This window comes from Apodemus sylvaticus, chromosome 1 (genome assembly GCF_947179515.1).
Source record: "Apodemus sylvaticus chromosome 1, mApoSyl1.1, whole genome shotgun sequence".
Classification (NCBI taxonomy): Eukaryota; Metazoa; Chordata; class Mammalia; order Rodentia; family Muridae; genus Apodemus; species Apodemus sylvaticus.
Genome location: NC_067472.1, coordinates 183,104,217 through 183,129,205, shown reverse-complemented (window position 1 = coordinate 183,129,205; position 24,989 = coordinate 183,104,217). Strand labels below are relative to the sequence as shown.

General features: G+C 43.5%; 1 protein-coding gene across 1 annotated transcript in view; it reads left to right on the top strand.

The window, feature by feature from the left end:
• The window catches only part of LOC127696581 (WD repeat-containing protein 87-like), a 28,505-nt gene extending 10,901 nt beyond the window's left edge, over positions 1 to 17,604 (top strand). The window contains exons 5-9 of the mRNA XM_052199428.1: positions 9,404 to 9,669; positions 9,968 to 12,202; positions 13,685 to 14,613; positions 14,704 to 15,283; positions 15,734 to 17,604. Of these exons, the coding sequence (XP_052055388.1) occupies positions 9,404 to 9,669; positions 9,968 to 12,202; positions 13,685 to 14,613; positions 14,704 to 15,283; positions 15,734 to 17,604 (5,881 nt within the window). The remainder of the gene's footprint in view (positions 1 to 9,403; positions 9,670 to 9,967; positions 12,203 to 13,684; positions 14,614 to 14,703; positions 15,284 to 15,733) is intronic.
• The last annotated feature ends 7,385 nt before the right edge of the window (positions 17,605 to 24,989 follow it).

Genomic DNA, 24,989 nt, shown 5'->3' with positions numbered 1-24,989 from the left:
GCTTCCATTGATTTAAGCTGGAAGTAGGACACTGGTATTTGGCTCTATGCCCAGTAACAGGAACGTGCACAAACATATTTATTCAAAAGCACAGGACAAATTATTTGTAGGCATGGATGCCAACGATGTCAACAAACATTATATAATATGTTATGTGATATACTGTAAACTGAAAACATTAACGGACGGTTCTAGTGACCATCCACCCCCTTTCCCCCTCATTTTCTTCAAATGACCTCTCTGAAGTCATTGGAGAGGAAGGTCACAGGTCATTGAGGAGGGCAAAGCTCTATTCTGGGAGATTGAACACGTCACCCCTCGCACTCACTCCATCCATCCCAGGGTCCTTTTCTTCACTAGGACTCTCTGTTACTATAGAATCTGCTACCCACCAGCATCCAGGAAAGCAATTCTCGAAGCCTCTGTTGGATCAATGATTTTCCCTTTTCTGCCAATTCATAAAATCCCCAAGCATCATGTCACAGCCAACTTCTCCATCACCAGTTCATTAGGTTTGCGAGGCAAAAGGACTTTAACCTGTTGAGCAATCTGGTCTTTTATATTTGGCTTTAAACAATTTTTTTGTTATTTATGCATGTATGTGTGTGTGTGTGTGTGTGTGCAGGACCTGTGGAGACATGAAGAGAGTGTCAAATACCCTGGATCTAGAATTACCACCTATTTGGATACTGGAAATCAAACTCAGGTCCTCTGCAATGGCAGCAAGTGAGCCATCTCTGCAGCTCACATAAATTTGCTTTTTGAAAACATAGTCTCAAGTTCTATGGAGATGGTTTAGCAGTCAGGGACACATACAACTCTTGCAGAAGACACAAGTTCAGTTCTCAACATGAACACCAACTAGTTGGCTGTTATCCTATAGCTCCAGTTCCAGGAGACCCAATACTTCTGATCTCCTCAGACACTTGTACTCATCTGCACACACCCACACACAGATATACAGACACGAGCACATATATAATACAAAATAATAAAACACAGGGCCTAGGGAGATGGTGCGGCAGTTCAGAGCACTGGCTGCCCTTCCAGAGGACCTGGCTTCAATTCCCACATTCAGGGGATGCAACACACTTATGCTGACATGCCTGGAGCCAAAACACCAATGCATAGAAAAAAAAACTTAATTAATTAAACAAGAAAGAGAAGGTACAGTTTAGCCCGGCAGTAGTGGTGTACACCTTTCATTCCAACACTTGTGAGGCAGAGGCAGAGGCAGAGGCAGGTGACTCTCTGAGTTTGAGGCCAGCCTGAACTACAGAGGAAGCTCCAGGACAGCCAGGGCTACACAGAGAAAAACAATCAACCAATTAGTCAGTCAAACAAACAAACAAACAAACAAATGTTTTCCAGACTGGGAATAGTAGGTATGACTTTAATTACAGTACTTTGGAGGCAGAGGCAGGTGGCTTTCTGAGAGGCAGATCCCAGTCTGGTCTACATAGTTCTACATGAGTTTTATAGGGTTTCATAGTGAGATCCTGCCTCAATAAACGTTAGTTTTTCTCCTACAATATATTTTGATCGTATTTCCCCTCCCCAAGTCATCTCAAATCCTCCCCATCTCCCCATCTCCCTATCCACATTCTCTCTTAAAAAACAAAACAAAACAAAAAGACAAAAAAAAAAAACAAACCAAAAATCAAAAACCCAGTAAGACCAAAAAAAAAAAAAAAAAAAAAAAAAAAAAAAAAAAAAAAAAAAGGAAAGAAAGAAAGGAAAAGAAAAAGAAAATGAAAAAGACAGAAAAACAAAACTAAACTAAAAGGTTCCCACCACCACCCCACCCAAAAAAAATCACAGAACTTTATGTTGGCCAACTACTCATGGACATGGTAGCCCTGCTCTGCAGTGTGTTTGCTATGTCCAGTGACACTCAAGTGGAGGAAACTGACTTCCTCTCTCCCAGCAGGCATGAGTTGCAAATAGTTTCTTGATTAGGGATGTACACCTGCACACCTCATGCCCATGTCTTCTTCCCTTAGTGCTGGGATCCATCTAGTTTGCACCCATGGAGGTCTACGCATGCTGCAGAGTATCTGAGTTCGTATGTGCATCAGTCCTTTCCTGTCTGGAAGATACTGTTTCCTTTGAGGCATCCATTACCTCTGGCTCTTAGAATCTTTCTGCCTCCTCTTCCACATAGATCCTTGAGCCTTAGACTTGAAGAAATCCCATTTGGAACTGAGCGCTCCAAACTATCTTCCTTTCTGCATATTGTCCAGTTGTGGGTCTCTTTGTTAATTTCTATCTACTGCAAGAAGAATGTTCTCTGGATGAGGGCTGAGGGAGACACCTAGCTATGCACATAATAACATGTCATTTTATTGCTATGATCCTTTACCAGAGTAATTAGTAGTAGGTTTTCCTCTAGGCCCATGACCTACTTAGTCTCAGGCTCTTGGCTGCTTTAACATCAAGTATCAGTTTCATCTCATGAAGTGAGCCTTAAATTCTATCAAAAAGTGGTTGGTTACTACCACAATATTTTGCCACTAATGCAGTACTGTATCTCGCAGATAGGTCCCTGTTGAAGGTCACAGGGCTGGTAGCTTGGTGATGATTATCATTCTCTGGTAGTATACAGAGTATCTTCCAGGACCATGAATGCTATCCGGTAGGGATGGAGCTTCTAGTTGGGCACTGGTTCTTCTTTTCCATGTTCTATTCATATGTTTCATCAGCAGTAGAGTTTTCTCACCAGGTTGGGGAAAACAACCAATAGACTTGGTGATATCTTGTGATGTTTGAGGAGATAAATGGGGTCCCTTTGGCTCAACAGTTCAACATTCCTGGCAATGGAGGCTTTCCTTGGAGGTGTGTCTGGCTGGGATGTCCTCTCCCCCATTATATGGTGACTCCATTTAAATTACTTTCATATATGTATATATTTGGGGAAGTTTCTATAATAGCAGGTTTCTCACCGCAAATCAAAGCCCTAGGCCAGTGGTTCTCAACCTACCTAATGCTGCAGCCCTTTAATACAGTTCTTCTACCTCATAATTGTAACTTTGCTGTTACAGATCATAATGTAAATACCTGATATGCAACCCCAAAGGGGTCAGGAAGCATAGGTTGAGACTCTTGCCCTAGAGGGAGCAGAAGGAAGAACTGTTGAGGAAGAGTAGACATAGATACAAAGATTAGCAGAGACACTCCCATCCCTCCCCCAGGATTAATATCCCAGAAGCATTGCTGCTGGCCTGCTCTGTTATCACCAGGACAAAGATCGATGCTTCTGAGTCTAGAATATGCAGGGGAAAGGACTATGTTTGTGTGGTCTAGAGAACGATTCATGATAGCCATTCTTTTGGTTTTGAACGATTGGGTTTAAGTAAATAGTGGGTAAAAGAATAAATCACAAATAACAGGTGGATTCAGTGGGTATATATTAAACCATCAAACTGGGTGCTACAAAACAGCCACAGCAGCCACCAAGGTAGCCCAACTGGGAAAAAAATAAAAGACAACACAAAATCGGGAGTATAGAAATGTCCTGCAGAACTCCACTGGGGAAGTTCTGCTGAGGCATCCAGCTGGAGCTCTGGACTGAGAGTCCTAGGCAGTGCAGAGTACCTTCAGGTGTGGTTTCCAGGTCAATGGACACGTAGCTGCAGATAGATGATGTCATCACTTGGAGACTACCCCCATCTAGCAGAAACAGGCTGAGGAAGCCTTGAGACAGTTATGTTAGAGTCCTCATCAGGACTTTCATAGCCCAGAGCCTTTTCTCCAGAGTTGAGCTTCTGTTCTCCTCACCACATTTTGTCTGATGGAGCAAACACCAGCCTCGGTTGGAAACAGTTCACCTTCCAGCTCTTCTCAAGGGCGCGGTGCTGTTGATACCCTTGGCTGCTTGGTTTTCTGTTCTGTCACAGAACTGGTGTGGAGGCAGTGACCTCATTCAGGGTGTAGAGTTCTGGAGTCTGATATTAGGAGCCATTCCTGCTTCTAGAACCAGCTTTCAAGTGAATTTTAAAAAGCACTTGGTAATTCACCAATAAGATATACATTACAAGAGCTAACAATGTTTCCTGCCTAGTGCCAAAAAGGTAAATAGTGTTATTCATAACATCACCCAGGCAAAGCCAGAGTATGGCTACAACTTCTTCCTGGTCTGGCTTTTGTTGAGTTTTAAGTTTGTTTTATTTGCTTGGTAGTTTTTGTTTTGATTTCTGAGACAGTATCTCCCACCACAAAGCCTACATTGTCCTAGAACTCTGTATGCAGCCCAAGCTAGCCTTGAAGTTGTGATCCCACTGCCTCAGTTACCATGTCTAGTCCTGACTTGGTTTTCAGGAAAGGGCTGCTCCTCAAAAATCTGGAATCCTGATTTGAAGCCAAGAAGGGGACATGGTGAGCATTTCTCATGCTCAGACAGTGAGGGCAGAGTCCCGTCACGCTGCTCCTTTATTATTATTTTAGATGATTTCATTTAATGTATATGAGTATTTTCAGGCATTTAAGTATATACACTGTGCATGTGTCAGCATGTAGGATGTGTAAAAGTAATTTTAAAAGATGATAATTTTTTCTCTATCCAGGTTAGTTCCCAAGTGAATAAGACAAACACTATAAGTTTGATTAGCTTTACAGCACAATAACTGAGCAGTCATTGATCTATTCTAATCTGGGCTACTCTAGCTACCTCCTAGCCAAAATCTCCATATATTTGTATTTTTAGTATTTGCATTTGATCTGCCTCTCTGTGCTTCAAGTGAATTCTCCCATGATGTCTTTCCGCAATCCCTTCCTCTTGACAACTCTTCTCTTCTTTTTCCTCCTCCTGCTTCTTCCCTTCCTTCGCTCCCTTCCTCCCCTGGCTGGTGGAAGTCCAGCCCTATTTTCTCTCTGGACAGCCATTCATTGGCTGAGCAGCTTTTATTAACAAAACAAAGAATAAATAGGGAGTGATGCTCATACAAACCCGTGACCAGGAAATTCTTAGGCTAACCGTTACAATACCATATTCAGACTGCAGCTAGACATAGGGGCAGAGAAACCAGCATGTAGATAACACAAGGATAACTTTCCACAGTGCACAAAACATTACACCTACATGGGTGTATATACCTGGTGCTTGTGGAAGTCAAAACAGGGTTAACTGATCTGAAGCTACAGGCAGGTGTGAATCACCATAGGGGATCCAGGAACTAAACCAAGGTCTCTGACAAAAGCAATGAGTGTCCTTAACTGCTGAGCCATCTCCCCAGTGCCCCTTATAACTCTCTTAACAGGAAACCATTTACATAGCAAACTCCAACTATTTATAGGTTATGGAACCAGACAGGACAGGTTAGACCACGGGGTTTGCTATTAGATGTTAATCAGACCAGAAACTTTGAATACAAGGAAAGGGTCTTTAAACACCTAGAAGTGCCAACTAAAAATTTGAATATATACATATTTTCCTAGACTTCTGAGTTAGAAAAAAAATACTGAATCCATTGCAGGCAAGGACAAGAGTGCCAACAGATACATTTCAGAGGTAGGAAGTCTGAGAGCGGGCAAAGCCAACACAGGAAGTTAGGACACACACCACCACAGAGGAAACACTGCAGTGTTCAAGGTCTTACACTGTACAGGAGTGTGAGAGATCTGTGTGATTCGCTGAAACTGTAGTTCATGTCTTTAAAAACAGGCTCCAGGAACTCCCAGTTTCAAGCACATCCTGAAGTGGAAGGTTCTGGTTTATTTAAAAATTCAGTTGTCCAGTGTAATGTTTTTCCAGAAGCTGCCTTGAGAGAGAGCATGTGGTATTTTGCTGAAAACAGACTTTTGAGAGGGTGTGTAATGTTTAGAAAGATACATAGAACCACACAGTGAGAGGACATTTTTGCATTGCAATGCCTTGCTGGACTTTGCTGGTCTTTGCTGGCCTTTGCTGGTCTTTGCTAGCCTTTGCTGGTCTTTTCTGGTCTTTGCTGGCCTTTGCTGGTCTTTGCTGGCCTTTGCTGGTCTTTGCTGACCTTTGATAGTCTTTGCTGGTCTTTGCTGGCCTTTTCTGGACTTTGCTGGTCTTTGCTGGCCTTTTCTGGTCTTTGCTGGCCGTGCAATACTTCATTGGCCTTCACTGGCTGTGCAGTGAATACTTCATTGGACTTCATTTCATAGAGACAAACTCCAAAGAACTTCTTATGGTATTCTGGCTGTTTCTGGTTGTTTCAGCTGACTCATGTTGATTCAGTGGAGCCTTCCAGTTTCTGTTGGATTGTGCCACCTGCAATGATTCATGCTTGGTGTTTGCTATTGAATTGAAGTGCTGGTATCTTGACAACCAAAATTGGAATCACTCTAAGGAACTACTTCTAAACAGGTCCATACTACCCTTTTCCTATTAACCTTCTTTTCCCCCTACCTCTGGTTGATGGGCTAGAAGAGAGGACGAAGCATTCAAGAACCCTTGATGAAGTAGGTTTAGAAAACCTAAGAGTAGAGCACCCTGTGGTCCATTGCTTCAAGTGTCTTAGAGAGCCTTGGACATGCCTTTCCATTACTTGGTTGCCTATATTAACCCCCAACTACAAAGATATGACCACATAGATGACTCATTCACGATGTGTTGATTTTAGAAACAGTGGTGGCAAACAGTGTGACTTTACCCTGGAACTCCATTGTCATGAGAAGTGCTTTGCTTGTCATAACCTACTATTTCCCTGTTCCTTCTAATTTCTGGAGACAAAATAAATAAATAAATAAATAAATAAATAAATAAAAAGATAGGTATAGAGATAAAAGTTTAAGCTGGCCAGGTAGTTTAGATGATATAAGTGGCTCCTGGCAAGCTTGAACTGCATTCTGTACATGGTACCAACATGGCTGGAGTTGAGAACTGACTCCCAAAAGTTGATCCTTGTCCTCCATACATGTACCAGGCGACACAGGCACATATTCAGGAAAAAAGTGTAATAAACAAAAAATTTCTCTGAAGATACTTGATAATTCAAAAAAAAATCCCAAAACACATGTTCTTAATATATTGTGCTTTTCAGAGAAAAATCTGGATTTGGATGAACAAATAGATACATTTACCCTGACAGCTATAGCAACCCTCCCCTTGAGGAAGCCTGCTGTGTTCCTGGTGATATGATGGGCCACAGAACGCTGGGAAAAAGCACAAGGACCAGGGGAGCTCCTGAAAGCATGTACTCAGGAAGGACAGTTCATGAATGTAATCTTGTTGGCAAACAGCACCAAGCCTCCAAGGCGTTCCTTCATCACTGTTAGCTGTCAGACCCACAGTCTTATTCTTTTAAAGATGTTTCTATATGTATGAGTGTTTTTCATGAATGTATGTGTGTTTACCATGTGCATGCTCCACGCCCATGGAGGCTAGAAGAGGGTGTCTAACCCCCTGGAACTGCATTTTAAGGATGGTTGTGAGTCATTTCTCTGGCCTGTACAGTCTTATGTTTAACCTTTGTTTATCCATATTTCAAGATAAATTATTCAAATTGGATATGGTAGTACTTGCTTTGTAATTGTGCCTTTGGAAGACTGAGGTAGATGGATAAAGAAATTGAGAGCACCTTGGACTGTTCATCAAGATACTGCCTCAAAAAGAGCCAGACTATGGGGAAAGAAAGGAAGAAGGAAGAAAGAATCAAAGAGAGGATCGACACAGGCTGAAGATTTGGAAATCCAGAGGTCCCAGAATATCTTCTCTGTGATGTGTTTATGCTTGGGGGTGTGATGTCTACGACACTAAGCATCTTCTTGATGGTTTTAATAGTTTTGGCCCCCATAGATTCTTTTGTTTAAGGGCTTGGCCATAAGGAATGACATATTAGGAGGTGTGGCCTTATTGGAATAGGTGTGGCCTTGTTGGAGGAAGTGCATCACCGTGTAAGTGGACTTTGAGGTCTCCCATGCTCAAGCTCCACCCAGTGTGGAATCAGAGTCTTCTCCTGGCTGCCTTCAGATCAAGATGTGGAACTCTCAGCTCCTTCTCCAGCACCATATCTGATTACCATGCTGCCATGCTTCCTGCCATGATGATAATGGACTGAACCTCTGAATCTGTAAGTCAGCCCCAATTAAATATTGTCCTTTATAAGACTCGCCTTAGTCACAGTGTCTCTTCACAGCAATGAAACTCTAAGACAATCTTCTTCAGAGGAAATCTTACAGTGATCTTCTACATTGCTTCATTAACCTGCTGGGCTGTGTATGGACTACACCCTGACTCTTGGGTTATACTTTAGTGAGCTGAGGTGAGCTTTATCACATTCTTGCTGTCAGGCATCATAAAGGAGCAGCTGCATTAATTTAACCCTGAAATCCTAAATTGTGCCCAGCACCCCAGTACCTAGGAGCCATGGGAAGGAGGATCTGGAGTTTATGTGACCCTCAAAAAAAAGACCAAAACAAAAACAAAACCAGCCACACCCCAAAGTCTACAACCAATCAGATTATAAATTACTGGGACTCTTTCAGGTAAGTTTGGCAATAGACATGTGAAGTCCCAGCAATTAGGAGCCTCAGCAGAGGAATCTCATTTGAGGCTAACTTGAGCTACTTCTAGTTCAGGCATAGACATTCTAAAAACTAAAACAAAACAAACCGCCAACCAAACAATGAACCCCACATTCTCTGTGTCCCTTTGCTCTGTCTTTTACTGCCAAGAGGAACTGTTTGTCTGAGTGGCCTTGAGAACTTAAAAAGGTCTCTTTTCCAGATTTTTATGGGGCCAAAAGAATATTTTTCTTCCACTCATTCTTCTATGCTTTCCCCATGTTCTGCTTCAGCCCACTCTACTTTGAATGAATCCATCCCTGCCTCTTCCACTGCGCTTTGTTAATTTTTCTTCCCCCCTCATTTCCTCTTCTATTTCCTTTTATATTCTGTTCTCTTTCTTGATTCTTTTGAAAATGTTTTAAAGATTTATTTTTCTTTTACATGCATGTGAATGTTTTGCCTGCATGTATGTGTGTGTGTGTGTGTGTGTATACACATACATATATGTACCATGTGTGTGCAGTGCCTGCAGAGACCAGAAGAGGGCATCAGATCCCTGGAACTAGAGTTACAGACAGTCGTGAGCCACCATATGGGTTTAGGTCCAAACTCAGGTCTTCTGGAAGAGCAGCCAGTGCTCTTAACAGCAAAACACTGAGTCCCCCCCCCCCCCGCCCCCATTCTCTCAGTTTCTCTCTCTTTCTTTTTTTCTTTTCTTCAAGACCAGATCTCACTGTGTACCCTGACTGTCCTGGAATTCACTCTGTAGACCCGCCTGGCCTCAAACTCTCAGAGATTCTGCCTCTGCCTCCCGAGTGCCGGAACTAAAGGTGTACACTAAGGCCACTGCCACCACCAGCCCCACTTTTTTTTTTAAATGTTGTCTTACCTATTGCTCAGAATTGTCTTCCTTTCATTACTTTTATAGACAAGAAGTGTCAGATGACTTATCTCTAAGTCACATCCTGAGGGTTGAGGACAATGACTTGCAGGACCTGCGTGGCTGCGTCAAGGAGCGGCTAAATGAAGACCTGAGCTTGTCAAACAGAGCTGGCTCCCTTCGCTTTTCTATTGATTTGGAGAAGGACCTGGAGATGGCTGACAAGGAAGCATTTATACCTGAGCCAGGATCGAAAATCATCGACGGGCTGAAGAAAAGAAAGAAACATGTTCAGAGCAAGACCAGAAAGATTGGTATTTATGGGGGTGATCATGGGGGTGATGGGTGGGACTTATTTGTGGCTAATAAGTCAAAGGGACCTGAAAAGCAGCCCAACGTAGTGAGAGGGTCTGGCTCACAGGAAGCACTCTTCCCAAGACAACTCCCCAGAAACAAATGCCAAGGTCAAAGCGTGGATAAAAGCATTTACAAACTCTAAAGCCCCAGGCCCCTTTGCCTTAGTAGCTCTACTTACAGTTCACTAAACTATCTATCTCAGAAAGCCTCACAACCTCCACATTTTCTTACTATCTTTCTCCAAATATCCCACAGTTAGAAGAACCCTGAAGATATCCAAGAAAATTAAAAAGACAGACTTGCAAAAGGAGCCTTTAGAGACTCCAATTGAACAAAGAAAGAGTAGGAAAATCATACAAGTTGACACCAAGGATGGCTTCTTAATGCCAGAGCTGCCTCTCATCACTGAGAAAACCCGGGAAGCAACCCAGGAAGCAGTGGAAGTCAAAGAGACATTAGTAGACAAAGGGGCCTTGGGAATCAAAGGGGCTTTGGGAGTCAAAAAGGCCTTGGCAGCCAAAGGGGTCTTGGGAGTCAAAGGGGCCTTGGGAGTCAAAGGGGTCTTGGGAGTCAAAGGGGCCTTGGGAGCTGAAGAAGTCTTGAGAGGTGAAGAGACTTTGGGAGCCAAAGAAGCCCTGGCAGCTGAAGAGGCCCTGGCAGCTGAAGAGGCCTTGGGAGCTGAAGAGGCCTTGGCAGCCTTGGGAGCCACAGACAAGGATGCGGCCTTAAAGCCAAAAACCCAGACTTACTTAAAAAAGCCTTTGAAAATGGAAAAAGAAAAGATAGCACAAGAGGAGTCAAAAGAGGATGTTTCAGAGATAGAGGCTAAAGCACTTAAAGCACTCCAAGAGAAATTACCACCTCCTGCTGAGCTAGAGAAAGAACCTGTAAAGCCCAGTCGTGGAATAGCAGGGATTCCTGGTCGTATGGTCTCTCGCCAAGAGAGGAAGTCTTGGCGAGAGGATATTTGCCACCTTGTCACTTCAAGAATAGCGAGTTCTCATCCAGGGATGGAAAGGGACCTGGGCAAAGAACTGGAGGATTTGGCTGACATGGTGCTCACCGACCAACCCAGCTGGGATCTCTTCACAGACCTCTGTCCCTGGAAAAGGATCTCACATCCAATACCATCAGAGTCTGAGGTCTCTGGGCATGGGCGACATGTCCGTAAAAGAAAGGCGCCTAAGAAAGGTATAAAGAGGGAAGTTACAACAGCTGCAGATCAAGAGGAAATAAGCACGCAGAAGAAACGGGATATTTCTCCAAAAGACAAGACAAAGAGGACAGATTTCTCAGACAGTCGCAGGATCTTAGAGAGAAAGAAGCCTAAAGCAACAGCAAAAAAACAAGGCAAAATAACAGAGGAAATAATTGAAGACAACAAGGAGTTGACAAAACTCGAAGAGAAAAAGAGATCGGTCAAGAAGGACAAGGGGAAGTTAATCAGAGAGGAAGAGAAACCAACCCATCCAGTGGAGGAACCAGAGGAGCAGGAGACGCTAATCACAGAGGAGGAGAAACCAGTGCAACCAGAGAAGAAAACAAAGGAGAAGGGAAAGCTAAAGTTAACCACAGAAGAAGAGAAATTAACCAGTCCAGAGGAGGAACCAGAGGAGGAAGCAGAGGAGCAACCAGAGGAGGAACCAGAGGAGGAACCAAAGGAGTGGAGGAAGTTAATCACAGCAAAAATGAAACGAATACATCCAGAGGAGGAAGCAAAGGAGAAAGGGAAGTTAATCCCAGTGGAAAGGAAGCCATCCCACCCAGAGAAGGAAGCAGAGGAAGAGTTAATCACTTTGGAAGAGGAGTCCGCCAGTCCAGAGGAGGAACCAGAGAAGGAGAAGAGGATGATAATCGCAGCAAAAGTGAAACCAACCAGTCCAGAGGAGGAAACCAAGAAGGAGAAGGCGAAGATAACGACATTGGAAGAGGATTCAACCATTCCGCAGGCGGAACCAGAGAAGGAGAAGAGGATGTTAATCCCACCAGAAAGGAAGCCAACCTCCCCAGAGGAAGAAACAAGGAAGGAGAAGTCAATCACATCAGAAAGGAAGCCATCCCATCCAGAGGAGGAAACCAGGAAGGAAAGGAGCATGTCAGTCATATCAGAAAGGAAACCAACTCATCCAGAGGAGGAAACCAAGAAGGGGAAGTTAATCCCACCGGAAGAGAAATCAACCAGGTCAGAGGAACCAGAGGAGAAGAGGAAGTTAATCATAGCAAAAAAGAAATCAACCCTTCGAGTGGAGGAAACAAAGAAGGAGAAGGGGAAGTCAATATCAGAAAGGAAACCAGCCCGCCCAGAGGAGGAAACAAAGAAAGGGAAGTTGATCCCATCAGAAACGAAACCAGCCCGCCCAGAAGAGGAAACAAAGAAAGGAAAGTTGATCCCAACAGAAACGAAACCAGCCCGCCCAGAGGAGGAAACAAAGAAAGGGAAGTTGATCCCATCAGAAACAAAACTAACCCGCCCAGAGGAGACACTGACACGTGACAAAGAAAGGTCTGATGTCCCACGAAAGCTGTTAACTATGTTGAAGCAAATGACACTTAAAAAAACAAGAGGATTAATTAGAAAAGAGGAGGAACAGAAATGGCTTAGTAAAGAAAAGGAGAGAGAACTGATGATGGATGAAAAGAAATCACCCCTCCCAGAAAAGACCATGGCACAGGAAAAAACAATACAAGAGGTCTCACAGAAGGAATTAACTACAGAAGATGTGAAGACAGCTCCAGAAGAAAAAAAACTGCAGAGACAAGAGAAGAAACGCAGAGAAAAAAGGAAAACACTCACTGAAGCAGGGCCATCAATCCTTGAAAAGAGAAAAGGGAGACTGGAAAAGACAATGGAAGCTCACAAGGAGGACACAGGGGACAAGCAACACAGGACGCTGTCCCCAGTGAGGAAGAAGGAAAAGGAAGAGGAGAAGCCAGGAAGGGACAAGGGGGAATTGGCTAGGGAAGGAAAGGAGCTGATCCGGGATATAGAGGGAGAAATTGGGGAATGGGAGAAACAGGCCCAGAAAAAAAGGCCACAAATCCGGGAATTGGAGAGAACTGAGGAGAAGGAGGAGAAGGAGGAAAAAGAGGAGGAGGAGGAAAAAGAAGAGGAGGAGGAGAAAGAGGAGGAGGAGGAGGAGGAGGAGGAGGGAGATTACTGGGAGCTGCGTATGCCAGACTATTCCCAGAAAGAGATGTCATCTAAGGTAGAGAGTGAGGAAATAGCGGAAACGAAGAGCTTGACAAAGCAGGATGATATATTGGATCAAAAGAAAGACTGGTCTGCAAAAGAAAAGAAAACAAAGGATGGATTTGTCAGGGCAAAGGATGAACAACAGCGGGAAGCCTGGCAAAAGCCTGAGCTGAAGCAAGAGCAGAAAAAGGGAGAGAAAGCCAAGGAGAAAAAACACTTAGCTCAGGAAAGCAAGAAACCGGATCTAGAAGAAAAGGAAGGGGTTGAGAAAATGAGGGAAATGTTCCCAGAAGCTAAACCCAGAGGGAAACCAGGGAAAAAAGCTCAACCAAGAAAGAGAAAAGCTTGGAAAAGGGTACAGACGAGTGATGAGGAGAGGAGAGCGTCCTGGGGAACAGAGAAAGTGAAGCAAGCTAAGGAAGTAGAGGACAGGGAGAGAAGGGAAGAAAAGGGGAAGGAGGAGAGGGAGGACAAGGGGAAGGGGATGGAGAAGAAAGAGGGGGAGGAGGAGAGGGAGGACAAGGGAAAGGGGATGGAGAAGAAAGAGGGGGAGGAGAAGAGGGAGGACAAGGGGAAGGGGATGGAGAAGAAAGAGGGGGGACAGAAAAAAGCAACTGAGGAAGAAAAGAGAAGGAGATCAGAGGAAGACCAACCAGTCATCTTAAGGGGAAAACCATATCAGAAAGTGAAGGTTGAGCCAGAGAAAACAAAACTTCAGCTAAGAGAGAAAACAACTCCAGTTTCAGAAGGGGAGAAAATAAAGGCATTATGGTCTACAGGAAAAAGGAAACACCCAAAGAAAAAGGAAGTGCTGATTGTAAAAGGCAAGGAAGTATTTGAGGGAAGAAAAGAGAGGCCAATTCTACAAGATAAGAAAGAGAGATTACAGAGTAAGAAAGAGGAAAGTCAGTTCCAGGAAAAGGAGGAGGAGATCAAACGGAAAAAGCAGTTGGTTCAGGAAGACGAGAAAGTGATGTTTATGAAAGAGGGTATTCCGAGAGCCAAGGAAAGATTGAGGTTAGGAAAAGGAAAGCCAGAAATAACCCGAACAGAAGATCAAAGTAAGAAAAAGCAAGGAAAATTACTCCAGCAAGAGAGGACATTATCCGGTAGAATCCAGCAGAAGCCTGTTGCTCAGTTTAGGGGAAAACCCAGAGAGGAAATACAGCCAGCAGTTAAGGAACAGGCTGCAGAAAGCAGGGTTCCTCTTAAAGAGATAAACGCTGGGGCCAAGGACAAGCTGGGGGTAGCTGGGAAGCAGATGTTGAGGGTCCTGGCTGGGATGCTTAGAAAACTACGTTCAATGCCTTCTGAGAAGACAGATATGCCAGAAGAAGAGAGGCTATCCATTACGAGAATTTATGATCATGAAGGGGAAGTACTTAAGGAACAGGAGTTGAAAACTGAAGAAGAGAGAGAGCAGGCTGGGGAAGAAGGTGATGTGGAGACTGAGGGAGACCAGTTGGAGGAGGACTACAGGCTATTAGAGGAGTACAAGGAAGATTTCCTGGATAGAGCCCAGGTGGAGACACTGTTGAAAAGGTTCCAGGAGGCAGAGCTCTTAGGGCAAAGTCAACTGGTAGACCTTCTCAAGCACCTGGAGATGAGCACGCTGGGAAAGATCCCACTGAAGACACTGATAGAGAATATCAAAGAATGGGCTGAGATGGAAATGGAGGAAGGCTTGACTTACCCAGAAGGAGAAGGGGTGACTAAGGAGGAGAAGGAGGAGGGGCCGGAGGAAGAGGAGGAAGAGGAGGCTGTGCCCAAGAAAAAGAGGAGGTACCTGGACGGAAAGGTCAGACTTGATGAAGAGGACTCACAGAAACTGACTGAGGAACAGAGGAAAAGGAGGATGATCCTAAAAGGGAATCGGGAAAAGAGGTTGGTTGAGAAGAAAAAGAGACTGGATGCACAGGAAGACCTGGGTAAAGAGAAGGAGGAACAATTCACCCAGGAAGAATTGGGGCACCCCGGAAAGGAAGACAAGGCCAGGGTACGAGAGGAAGAGATTCTAAGTGAAGAAGAAGAGAGCCTGGTCCAGGAAAGCCTGAGAGAGGCAATCCAAAGTGGAGAAATCTTGAGCAGCCAGAAAATGAAAATGCCAGTTGAGGAAAAGCTAAGGGATGAGGAATGGAGTCTCAGTGACGTCGAGAGCCTCAGTGAAGTCGAGAGTCTCAGTGAAGTCGAGAGTCTCAGTGAAGTCGAGCGTCTCAGTGAAGTCGAGAGTCTCAGTGAAGAGGAACTGAGTCTCAGTGAAGAGGAACTGAGTCTCAGTGAAGAGGAACTGAGTCTCAGTGAAGAGGAACTGAGTCTCAGTGAAGAGGAACTGAGTCTCAGTGAAGAGGAACTGAGTCTCAGTGAAAAGGAAAGCCTGGGTGGGAAGGAGGGGGAGGAGGAGGAAGAGAGGAAAGTGAGAAAGAAGAAAGAGAAGGAAAGGAAGGAGGAGAGGGAGAACGAAAGAGAGAGGAGGAAGAAGAAAATAGAAGAAAGGAAGAAGGCCTGGGAGGAGAGGAAAAAGGCCTGGGAGGAGAGGAAGAAGGAAAGGGAGGTGAGGAAGAAGGAAAGGGAGGAGAAGAAGAAGGAAAGGGAGATGAGGAAGAAGGAAAGGGAGGAGAGGAAAAAAGAAAGGGAAGAGAGGAAGAAGGAAGAGGAGAGGACAAAAGAGTGGGAGGAGAGGAAGAAGGAATGGGAGGAGAGGAAGAAGGAATGGGAGGAGAGGAAGAAGGAATGGGAGGAGAAGAAGAAGGAATGGGAGGAGAGGAAGAAGGAAGAGGAGGCAAGGGAAATGGAGAAAAGGAGGACATTTAAGGAAATGATGCTTTTAGAGAAGGAAAGAGCGATGAAATTAGGCTCCAAACAACCAACGGAAGATGAGAATCTTGCTGGGGAAAAGGAAGGTATCGCTGGATGGCAAACATTTCTGAGGGATGAGGGCTTGCTTGACATGGATAGAGATTCTAGATTCATGGGCAAAAGTCACTTAATAGCATCCCAGAGGTCCCCACAAGGGAAATTGGGACTATTCCTAAAAGAGTTGAAGAAAAGATGGGAGGATAGATTTCTTGAAGCAGACTCCATGGCCAGTTCACAGAGAAGTCAAGAGACTGGAACTTTGGAGGAAGACAGGAAGCGTTTTTCACATGCTCTAGGAATTGGCTTAAAGACTCAAATCCCTGAGTGGCCCCACAGACCACAGCTCGAATTACCCATTATCCTACAACCACAAAAGCCTAAAGGTGACAAAACAAATTGGATCTTGAAGAATCAAGACATTCCACTGGAGAAAACTAGGGATCAGTCTGTACCTGTAACCCCTACCTCTTCCCCTAAAAGGTCACCTGAAAGATATCCAAGCCCGGTACATACAGAGACACATATCTCAGATGAGGGCTGGCTTAATAATACTCTCAGAAGGCTGAAAGCAGGAGAGCAAGTTTCCAAGGAGAGTTACCATCAACTGCACCAGTATCTCGGAGACTTCTCTTCACATAGCCCCTGGGAAGGGAAACAACTTTCCACACTGAAGGCTATTGTGCAGCACCTACAACTGAGCAGAGACTTAAGTCACACCCCACAGCCCAGTAAAGACATTCAGACACGCTTAAAAGTGACCTCTCCAGTTAAAAGAAAAGAGGGGTGGCAGGCATTACCCCCGGTCCATGACCTGAAGATAATTTCACCCACCCAAGCTCAGAAACAAGAAGCCGTCAGCTGGGATCATTTGGCCCAGATTTACAGGGAAAAGCTGGCTCTGCAGCTCTCAACTGCCGTCGAGGACACAGAGTATCTTTATCCCGCTAGAAGGGAAGTTCTCAGAGATGACTATCCCACTGTAGATAGAAAGTCCCCGGCCGTGATGTTCAAGGACTTCCCAGACTTGAGGGAGAAGATACAGAGCCCCACATTTTCCAGGAGAGGGAAGACAGTGACTAAGTCTGGACCATTGTTACCACTGATTGCCAGTAGGGCTACAGACTCAAAGGGGGTAAATTGGGAACTCTTCAATGAGTCACATAGAAGCACCCGTAGGCAGCAGTTAGTGGATTCTCTCAAAGAGATTGACATGCGACAATTTTACCCTGCCCAAAGAGACATTCTCACGGGGGCCCATGCATCTGTAGACAGACAAACTTTGGCACTGGTGTTTCAAAAGGAATTCAAGGATTTAAAGAAGAGAAGCAGGCACCCAAGACTGGTCAAATTGAAGAAGACAACGGCACTCTCAGAAGAGAAAGAAGCACTACCTCCATGGGAGACATTTGTGGCGCTCTACCATGTTTTGCAGATGCTACAGCAGCGGTATGCCAAAGACAGGGATACTTGGATGGAAAACTTTTACCAGCTCATGGACCTATATCAGATTAAGTCTCCACGAATCCAGAGGTTACTGCTGGACCTGCTACTGAGCCGAGAGCCTCAACCCCAAGAGTTCGTCTCTAAAGAGGCTCTGAAGGTCATGGAGCTAGTGCCTGGAGAACGGCTGTTCTATCATCTGATTTGTGGTGGTTCCCGCATCCCTGATCATTCCCTTAAGTTCTGTAATGTGATACCCCTCTCTGGGCAGAACAGAGTGGATACTGTCCAACCTGTGGGCATTGCCCAATATGGGTTTCTGGAACTTGCCTGGAAAAGCTTACCGCAAGTCAGTCCACACTTGGTCAAGAAGCTGTCCATCACTGCCTCTAATACTCACTGATGGGACCTACTATTAGAACTCTGAAATTCTGGAAATAATTTAAGCAGATTTTAAGTCTCCTGATTTGTTTCTTATATCAAGAAGGGGGGGGTGCTGTCCAAGGCCCCATCTCCATTCACCTGCTATGTACTAAATAAAATGCCATTTTTCATTCATAATAAATACTGTTTCTTTTTCTTCAATCCTAGAATCTCCAGAAAAGTGGCCAGAGGAAAGGCTACCCTTTATGTTAAGAGGAACATTGTTTTTTCAGTTAATGAAGCTCATAAATTCCTCTGTGGGCAGGAGCCTATATCTGCTCCCTTTAAATCTGTTCTAGACTGATTCCCCCCTTTTGATTAATATTTATTGTACTCAGAGGACTATGGGAAATTGTATCTATGTAGCATGAATAGAAAAATCTGGCAGCCAATTAATTTTGTCTCTTCATAAACTTCCATCTTAACTAACTTTGTAAACATCTCTAAGGCTTGCTGACTTTGTATAGCAGGACAGGGTGGGTGTTATAGAATGAAATAGTAGTTTAATGGTTTATTTTAACTTATGTGCATGCATGTGTGTGTATCTGTGTGAATGCCATGTGTTTGGGTACCCATGGAGGACAGGAACAGGTGGTGAATGTACTAAATAAAATGCCATTTTTCATTCATAATAAATACTGTTTCTTTTTTTTGGAGCTAGAGATGCAGGTGGATCTGACTGCTGGAACCAAAATTAAATGCTCTGCAAGGGCCATCTTTCAGCCATCTCTCCAGCCCAAAAATGGAGGTTTTAAGAAGCATCTTGACAGAATCTGTAGCCTAGTCCCTTTTCTGGCAGTTATGTAGACTCTGCTCTTTCTTTTGCTTTCCCCCAAGTACAAACGGTGACGATATTAAGGTTTACCTTAGAGATGCACAGTACAGTTCCCATAATATAGTTTTTGGTTATGTTTCTTTCTTGATACAAATATAGTGGCAGTTTTGGTTGGCAGGGTGCATGCATGCACCTGCCCAGGAGCAATTTGGATTCGTGAATGAAAGCCACACACAACAACACAACACACACACACACACACACACACACACACACACACACACACCAGTTAAATTTTGACATGTCATGGCTACCTCAAAAGCTGGGCACTCTTAAACCTTCTCCTGTTAGCAAATGCTCCCTGCTAGTCCTCCTGAGACTGCTAAACCTTCCCATTACCACAGCCCCAACTGGGGAAGTGGTCAGTGGCCACTTACCCAAGTTCTTATATATTGGTTCCCTTTCTCTCCTGCAGCTCTTACTTCCCACCCTCCCCACCCCCACCCCCACCCCTGACTCATGGTGACTCTCCTCCCTCCTTCCAGTACCTAGTGTGTGAAAATCCAAAGGTTCTGCCTCAGTCTACCTGCCCAACCATTGGCTGTTGGCTCTTTATTAATCAATCACAAATCAATTGGGGACAAGGACTTTTGGCGTTTGGACATGCAGAGTTCTGATTTTGAGGGCTGGATTAATTCAAAACATTAAAACCAATCCCCAACACACGAGGCATAGTGAGACTTACAATGTAGTTAAAATTGGCCTTGAACTCATGGCAGTCCCTACTTCTACCTCTGAAATTCTGGAATTACAGATGTGCACTACATCTGGCTTTCTTTTCATTTTCTATGCTTGATTTCAAAAAGGGAAATCATCTGCCTTTCAATTTCAGGAGCTATTTGCATAACATATTAAGTGTTTGTTGCCAGGAGCCACCTAGGAGAAGCTAAACACTCATAGGTGGTCTTCCTGAAATAGTTCCATTGTGGACATTATGATGGGTCCGCTTCTTCTTTAGGCAAGGCCAAGGAGATTTACATTTGAGGAAAGATTCCTGCTATTAATATGCTTTTCCAATTATTATTAAATATATGCAAAAATCATTAGGTATTAGCCCATCCTTGAGCAGATATCTGCAGAACAATGAGAATGTATTATTGTCTTGTAATGATGCTATATAGAGAAATAAATGATTTCTTAATATTAATGATCCTATAAGAGTTCCTAAAATTATATTAGTAATTATTAAGATCTTTTATAAGTGGACTGCTATTAATTTCTTTCTGATGTCAAAGCTGTAAGAACTCTGCCAGTTTGCAAGTGTTATGAGTTTATTGCTTCTACTATAGAAAGTGGGCACCTACAACTTAGAGCACATTCCAAGAGATTATAAAAAAAAATAACCAAAGGTCGTAAAAAGGGATCTAATTATTTCCTATAGCTGAAAGGACAGAAGATTAAAAAATTGAATGGGTTTATTTATACAAAACTTCAATAATAACTTAGTTATGGTCTTTTATCGCGCCCAGCCTTGACCCGCAAGGAAAGACACAACAGGACCAGGTTCTTCTCTGCAACGCTTTATTCAGGACTTTGCTTTCTTCTCTTACTGGAGTCCCTGAGCCCTCATCCTGCCGCTCTTATATAGCCTTTCAGCCCCGTCTGCAGAAGACAGATAGTGCACTGCTTCCTAATAGGTGAACTAAGTGAATTCTTCAATAGCATATAAGTGTGATAACATATACAGCATACTGCAAATGTACTAAAGTTGTTTACCACCAGGGAGCTGCATCCGGTCAGCGCCAACTTGTAATGGCGAATGATCAAAGGTGGTTTACTACATTTCCCCCTTTTTTGTTTTATAGAAGCTGTCCCAGGTCAGGGCTAATTGGGTCACTGGCATTCTGTTGACCAATGACCCCTGTATTAGGTCATTTCTGTCGCGACTTGGTCTTACCCGTCAAAGGGTTGCCCTCTCGCTCATCAGGCCCCATGTCTTAGGTTGATCCAAGCGCCAAGAAGTTACCCGTCTTTGGGTATCATTGGGTCCAAAACTGTATTGTATGCTCAGTGTACCCTGGAGAGAAAGCTTCTAAGATTTTAGGGAGGCCAGCCAAATAGAGATGTCTTCCTGAGTGTCCATGGCTATGAGAGCCTGATAAACTATGGCTCTATGAGCTGCATGATCTCGTCTAATGCGGCAGATGCACCAAAGGCAGACGAAAGCTGCTAAGCACATAAGGGCGGCTATAGCTAACATCCCAGCCCACTCTTTGATCCAAGAAAAGGCGCTGGAGATCCACGAGGTCAGGTCCTCCGTGGTGATTGGCTTCAATCTAGTAGCATTAAGTGAAGCTATCTTAAATAAAAGCTGTTTGGTTAATAATTCTCCTTCAAGAGACCAATTTCCTTTAATGAATTCACTGATATTGTACTGACTTTCTTTTAGAGCTGTCATATTCACCTGAAGGGGGGTAATACATAATCCTGGAGTATGTTTAACGCTGGATACCTGCACAATTGTTACAAGTGCATCAATTTCTTCCTGTAGAATGTCTACTCGCTGATTCAAAAGCCGTATTACAGCTTCTAAATGGGAATTATATTGATTTTGAGTCTGTAAGGCTCGTGCAGACTGTTCAACTATACTATTCACTACCTCTGCAGTCTGCACCTGAGATGCCATAGCAACTGCGGCAGTAATAGCGGCTGCTGCAGATATAGTAATGGCTGTAATAATGGCAGCAGTAATATCAAAATCTCTCTTGGCCCAGAACAATTGTCCCACAGGAAAAGTATCTGGGTCTTCTATTACTGGAATGGGCACAAACATGGGCAGGTGAACTACCAAGGCAGTATCATTGCCGCCATCCCAACATTCTGACAGATAACATTGTGTATGGGTACTGTTACAATCTAGTCAATCATCAAACACATTGATACAAGGAAGAAAAAGGGTGGTTTGAGGCAAACCGGGGCAGAGGAATAACTCATGTTTTGCAAAAGTGAGTTTATGGTTATATTAAGAAGTCTGACTGCCCTTTTGTTAACATTCCTAACAGCGGTTATATTATAAAGAAAAAATTCTTCTCCCTTAATGTGAGCAAGAGGAGCTAGTGAGGTAAAAGCATTCTGGTAATTCGACAGAACCATGGCCAAGCATCCTCCGCTCTTGTTTGTTCCCCCTTTTTTATTTTTACACACGCTATCAGGCGAGAGTAGAGGTCTGACCCCTGATGTTCTCAGCCCATCGAGTGGACTCATGGACTTTGTTTCGATGTCCTTTTGAGCCATCGGCCCAATGGATTTCGTCAAACCCGTCTGGTACCTTTTGTTCAGGTACGGGCTCTGGGGTACCAACCCATATGCAGTCAAACGTGCTCCCCTCAAGGGCTCTTCAATCATGGTCCCCTGAGTGCAGTGCTTAGCCTCGCATCCTGAGCATGGAAATCATCTTATTAGGCCTTTAAGGCTGTCAGCCAGGCCTGGGGGGACTGTCCAGCTTCAATAGCTGTGAGTGCCTACACCATCATTGTGGCCTGTCTCTGTTGGACAAACCTCATCCTACAGATACACCACAGGCAAGCAAATGCTATTAAAATCATGAGAACAGCAAGGACTCCAAGTCCCACCCACTCCTTCAGATGATTCACCGCCGAGCTGATCCATGATGACAGTCCTTCAGCCAAAGACACATCCACTCGAGTGGAATTCACGGTCACGATGGCCATACGGAGTTGGTCCATCAGGGCGTCAAATTCACCAGTCCAATTTCCTGAAAGATACTTAGACATTTGTTTAGACAAATTCACAGCTCTTGTAAAATTCTCATACTGATTGCTGGTAATACATAAACTAGAATACTTCCACTGACATCCCAATTGGGCTAGCTGCCACAAAGTCTCAATTTGTTCTTGTACTAAATCAATTCTTTGGTTTATAACCATTAAGCCTCTTTTTAGTTGACCATTAAGGCTCGATTGCACATCACTTGCATGAGCAACGCTAGATGACAGATTACTCAGGGCATGAGCCCTTTGGATTAACTCCTAGACCCGGGGGATTGTGAAAAACTACACTTTGTTGGCACTCCAGCACGATCTGGCGTGCATCTGCACGGGAAAGATGGAATTTTTGTTGTAATGTCTTAGCTGAAACATGAAATTGCTGATGGAATTCCAGGGATGAGGCATAAGGCCACATAGATAAACCCCTAAATGGGAAGCTGGAGATAAGGAAAGGCGTTAGGACATTGTTTTACAATAGTGAAAACAAAGATCCTGATGGCGTATTAAAATTAAACATGCCATGGGTTTCCAATAAAGGACAAATTTTGTAACATACAAGCAAATTGTAAAAGGATTAAAAGTATAATTTATAGTTGAAAAACATTTAATATCATTGTCAGCTCTGCTAACTGAACTGAGCCCAGGTGTTTTTATAGCCTCCTGTTGATTATAAATAAGATATCTAGCTCTTCCTTCAGAAGAGCCATCTATGAAAATCAAGACTATTTTTATGCAGAGGCTATAAAGATCGTATTAGGAAATACAACCTCAGGCATATCTAAGAAACATAATTAATTTATCTTGAGGACAACAGCAATGCTAATAAGTGAATTCTTCCATCTCATCTAGGCATTGGCATGCCTAGTGATAGGAAGCCATATATATTTAGCAAGGCGTTCCTTGGCATTTAAATTTTAAAATTTTCTTAAAAATATATATGACTTAAAAATATATATGCATAATTTAAATTATATGTACGGGGATATCATTTCCCCTTTATTTTTCTTTTTTAAGAAGATATTGTTTTGTTTTGTAAAAATGTCTTGTATTATCTCATCTTTGAGGATAACAAAATCAAATTGTTAAAGATATCTCAAATGAATAGCCTTTATTCATTAAATAGCCAGTTTTATTGTTTGTTCCAATCTAAGTTGGAACAGCAAGTATATATCATAACATATGCAATAACTATGTAACTATAGAAAATAAGCACAGCATTCTCAGTTGCCCTTTGCTAGAGCGGTTGCAACTAGAATGCCCCCAAATGAATCATAGTTATATGCACATATTTTGATTTTTTAAATTAGAAACATGAGTATCAATTATCTGTAAAAGTTAATGAAGTCCTCTAGAATCAACATCATTATGTGGTCGAAGTAGAAATTGAGGACATCAAGAACAAATCTTTATAATTTGATGTACATAAAAATATAAATTTATTTTTTAAGCCATTACCTTTTTGATGATATAAATAATAAATCTGCTTATATATCTGAATGTTTCTATATACCCTCTTTGGGATACTAACTTTATGTGCCTTGTCCCAAAGGGTCCTGTCCAGGCACCTTTTTAAAGATTAAATTATAAATAAGTATATTGTAGCTGTCTTCAGACACACCAGAAGAGGGCGTTAGATCTCATCATAGGTGGTTGTGAGCCACCATGTGGTCATTGGGATAAAAATAGTTTTCATAAATGTTAATAATATCATTTATAATGTTTATATACATATGTTTTCATTTTGTATTGACAAGAACCCTGTATGCACAGTGGCTTTAACATCTGTTATTATCCAGTTTTGAGATGGAAAAACTGAGATTTATATCTTATAGAAATCTAGAAAGTGGGAGCACAACAGCTGAAGCTAACTCACATCCTGATGGGATGCTTTGTAAGAGGGACCGATTCAGCTAAAGATTTGATAAATTTAAAATCTAGGGCTTCATAAACCCTCTGGCCCTGCGGATCCTGGAGCACTGGATAAGCCAAAGAGAGCTCCGTGCGCCCCCGCCCCCAGACTTCCGGGCAAAAGGAACGCCCAGAAAGTACGGGGCGGGGGCGCACTGAAGAAGCGCCCTCCTGATAAGAAGGCGGGGCTGGCAGAGCGGAGTGGCTGTCTGGCACCTGGAGGGCGTCTGTTCTTTGTTCCTGTGTTTCTTCTTTCTTTTTTCATGGCTGCCCTCTCTAACTAGCTCACGAGAGCCTGAAGCTCTCTATTCTAGATAATAGTAGCTCTTGGAGAGCCAAAAAAATTGGATGCGACTGAGAAGTCCCCATCCTAATAAGTTTCTTTTATCACTGCTGTTGCGTATTAGTAGCAGAACCTAAAACTACTCCCTCAAAAAACCAGGCAGGCTAGCAGAAAGCACACTGCGATGAGAGCAGGGTTCATGAACTTTCTTTTATTTCCCATGGATCTTTAACTTCCAGAGTTTACTTTCAGTTCATTACTATGCAAATCCCCTTTCCTTTTGTTTCCCGGGAACTTCTTTCCTGCTCTCCCTTAGCTCTCTCAGAAGTCTTTTAGGCGGGCTTTATCCAGCTGCTGCCAATCAGCAGGGGTGAGAGCCGAATGGGAGAGGCTTTCAAGCCGAGTAACAGTATATGCCGCGGCGATTCGGCTAATTCCTTGATCATTTTAAAATCTAAAGGCTGATGGAAACGTACCCCATTTTCCCATTCTAACACAGGAAGGGCCAAATTAAGGTCTCTACATACGACTTTCCAGGTGCCTGGACAAAATGATCTTTTTATAGGCGTCTCCTCTTTGTATGGAGGAGGAGCAGAGGGTTTCAATTCCCG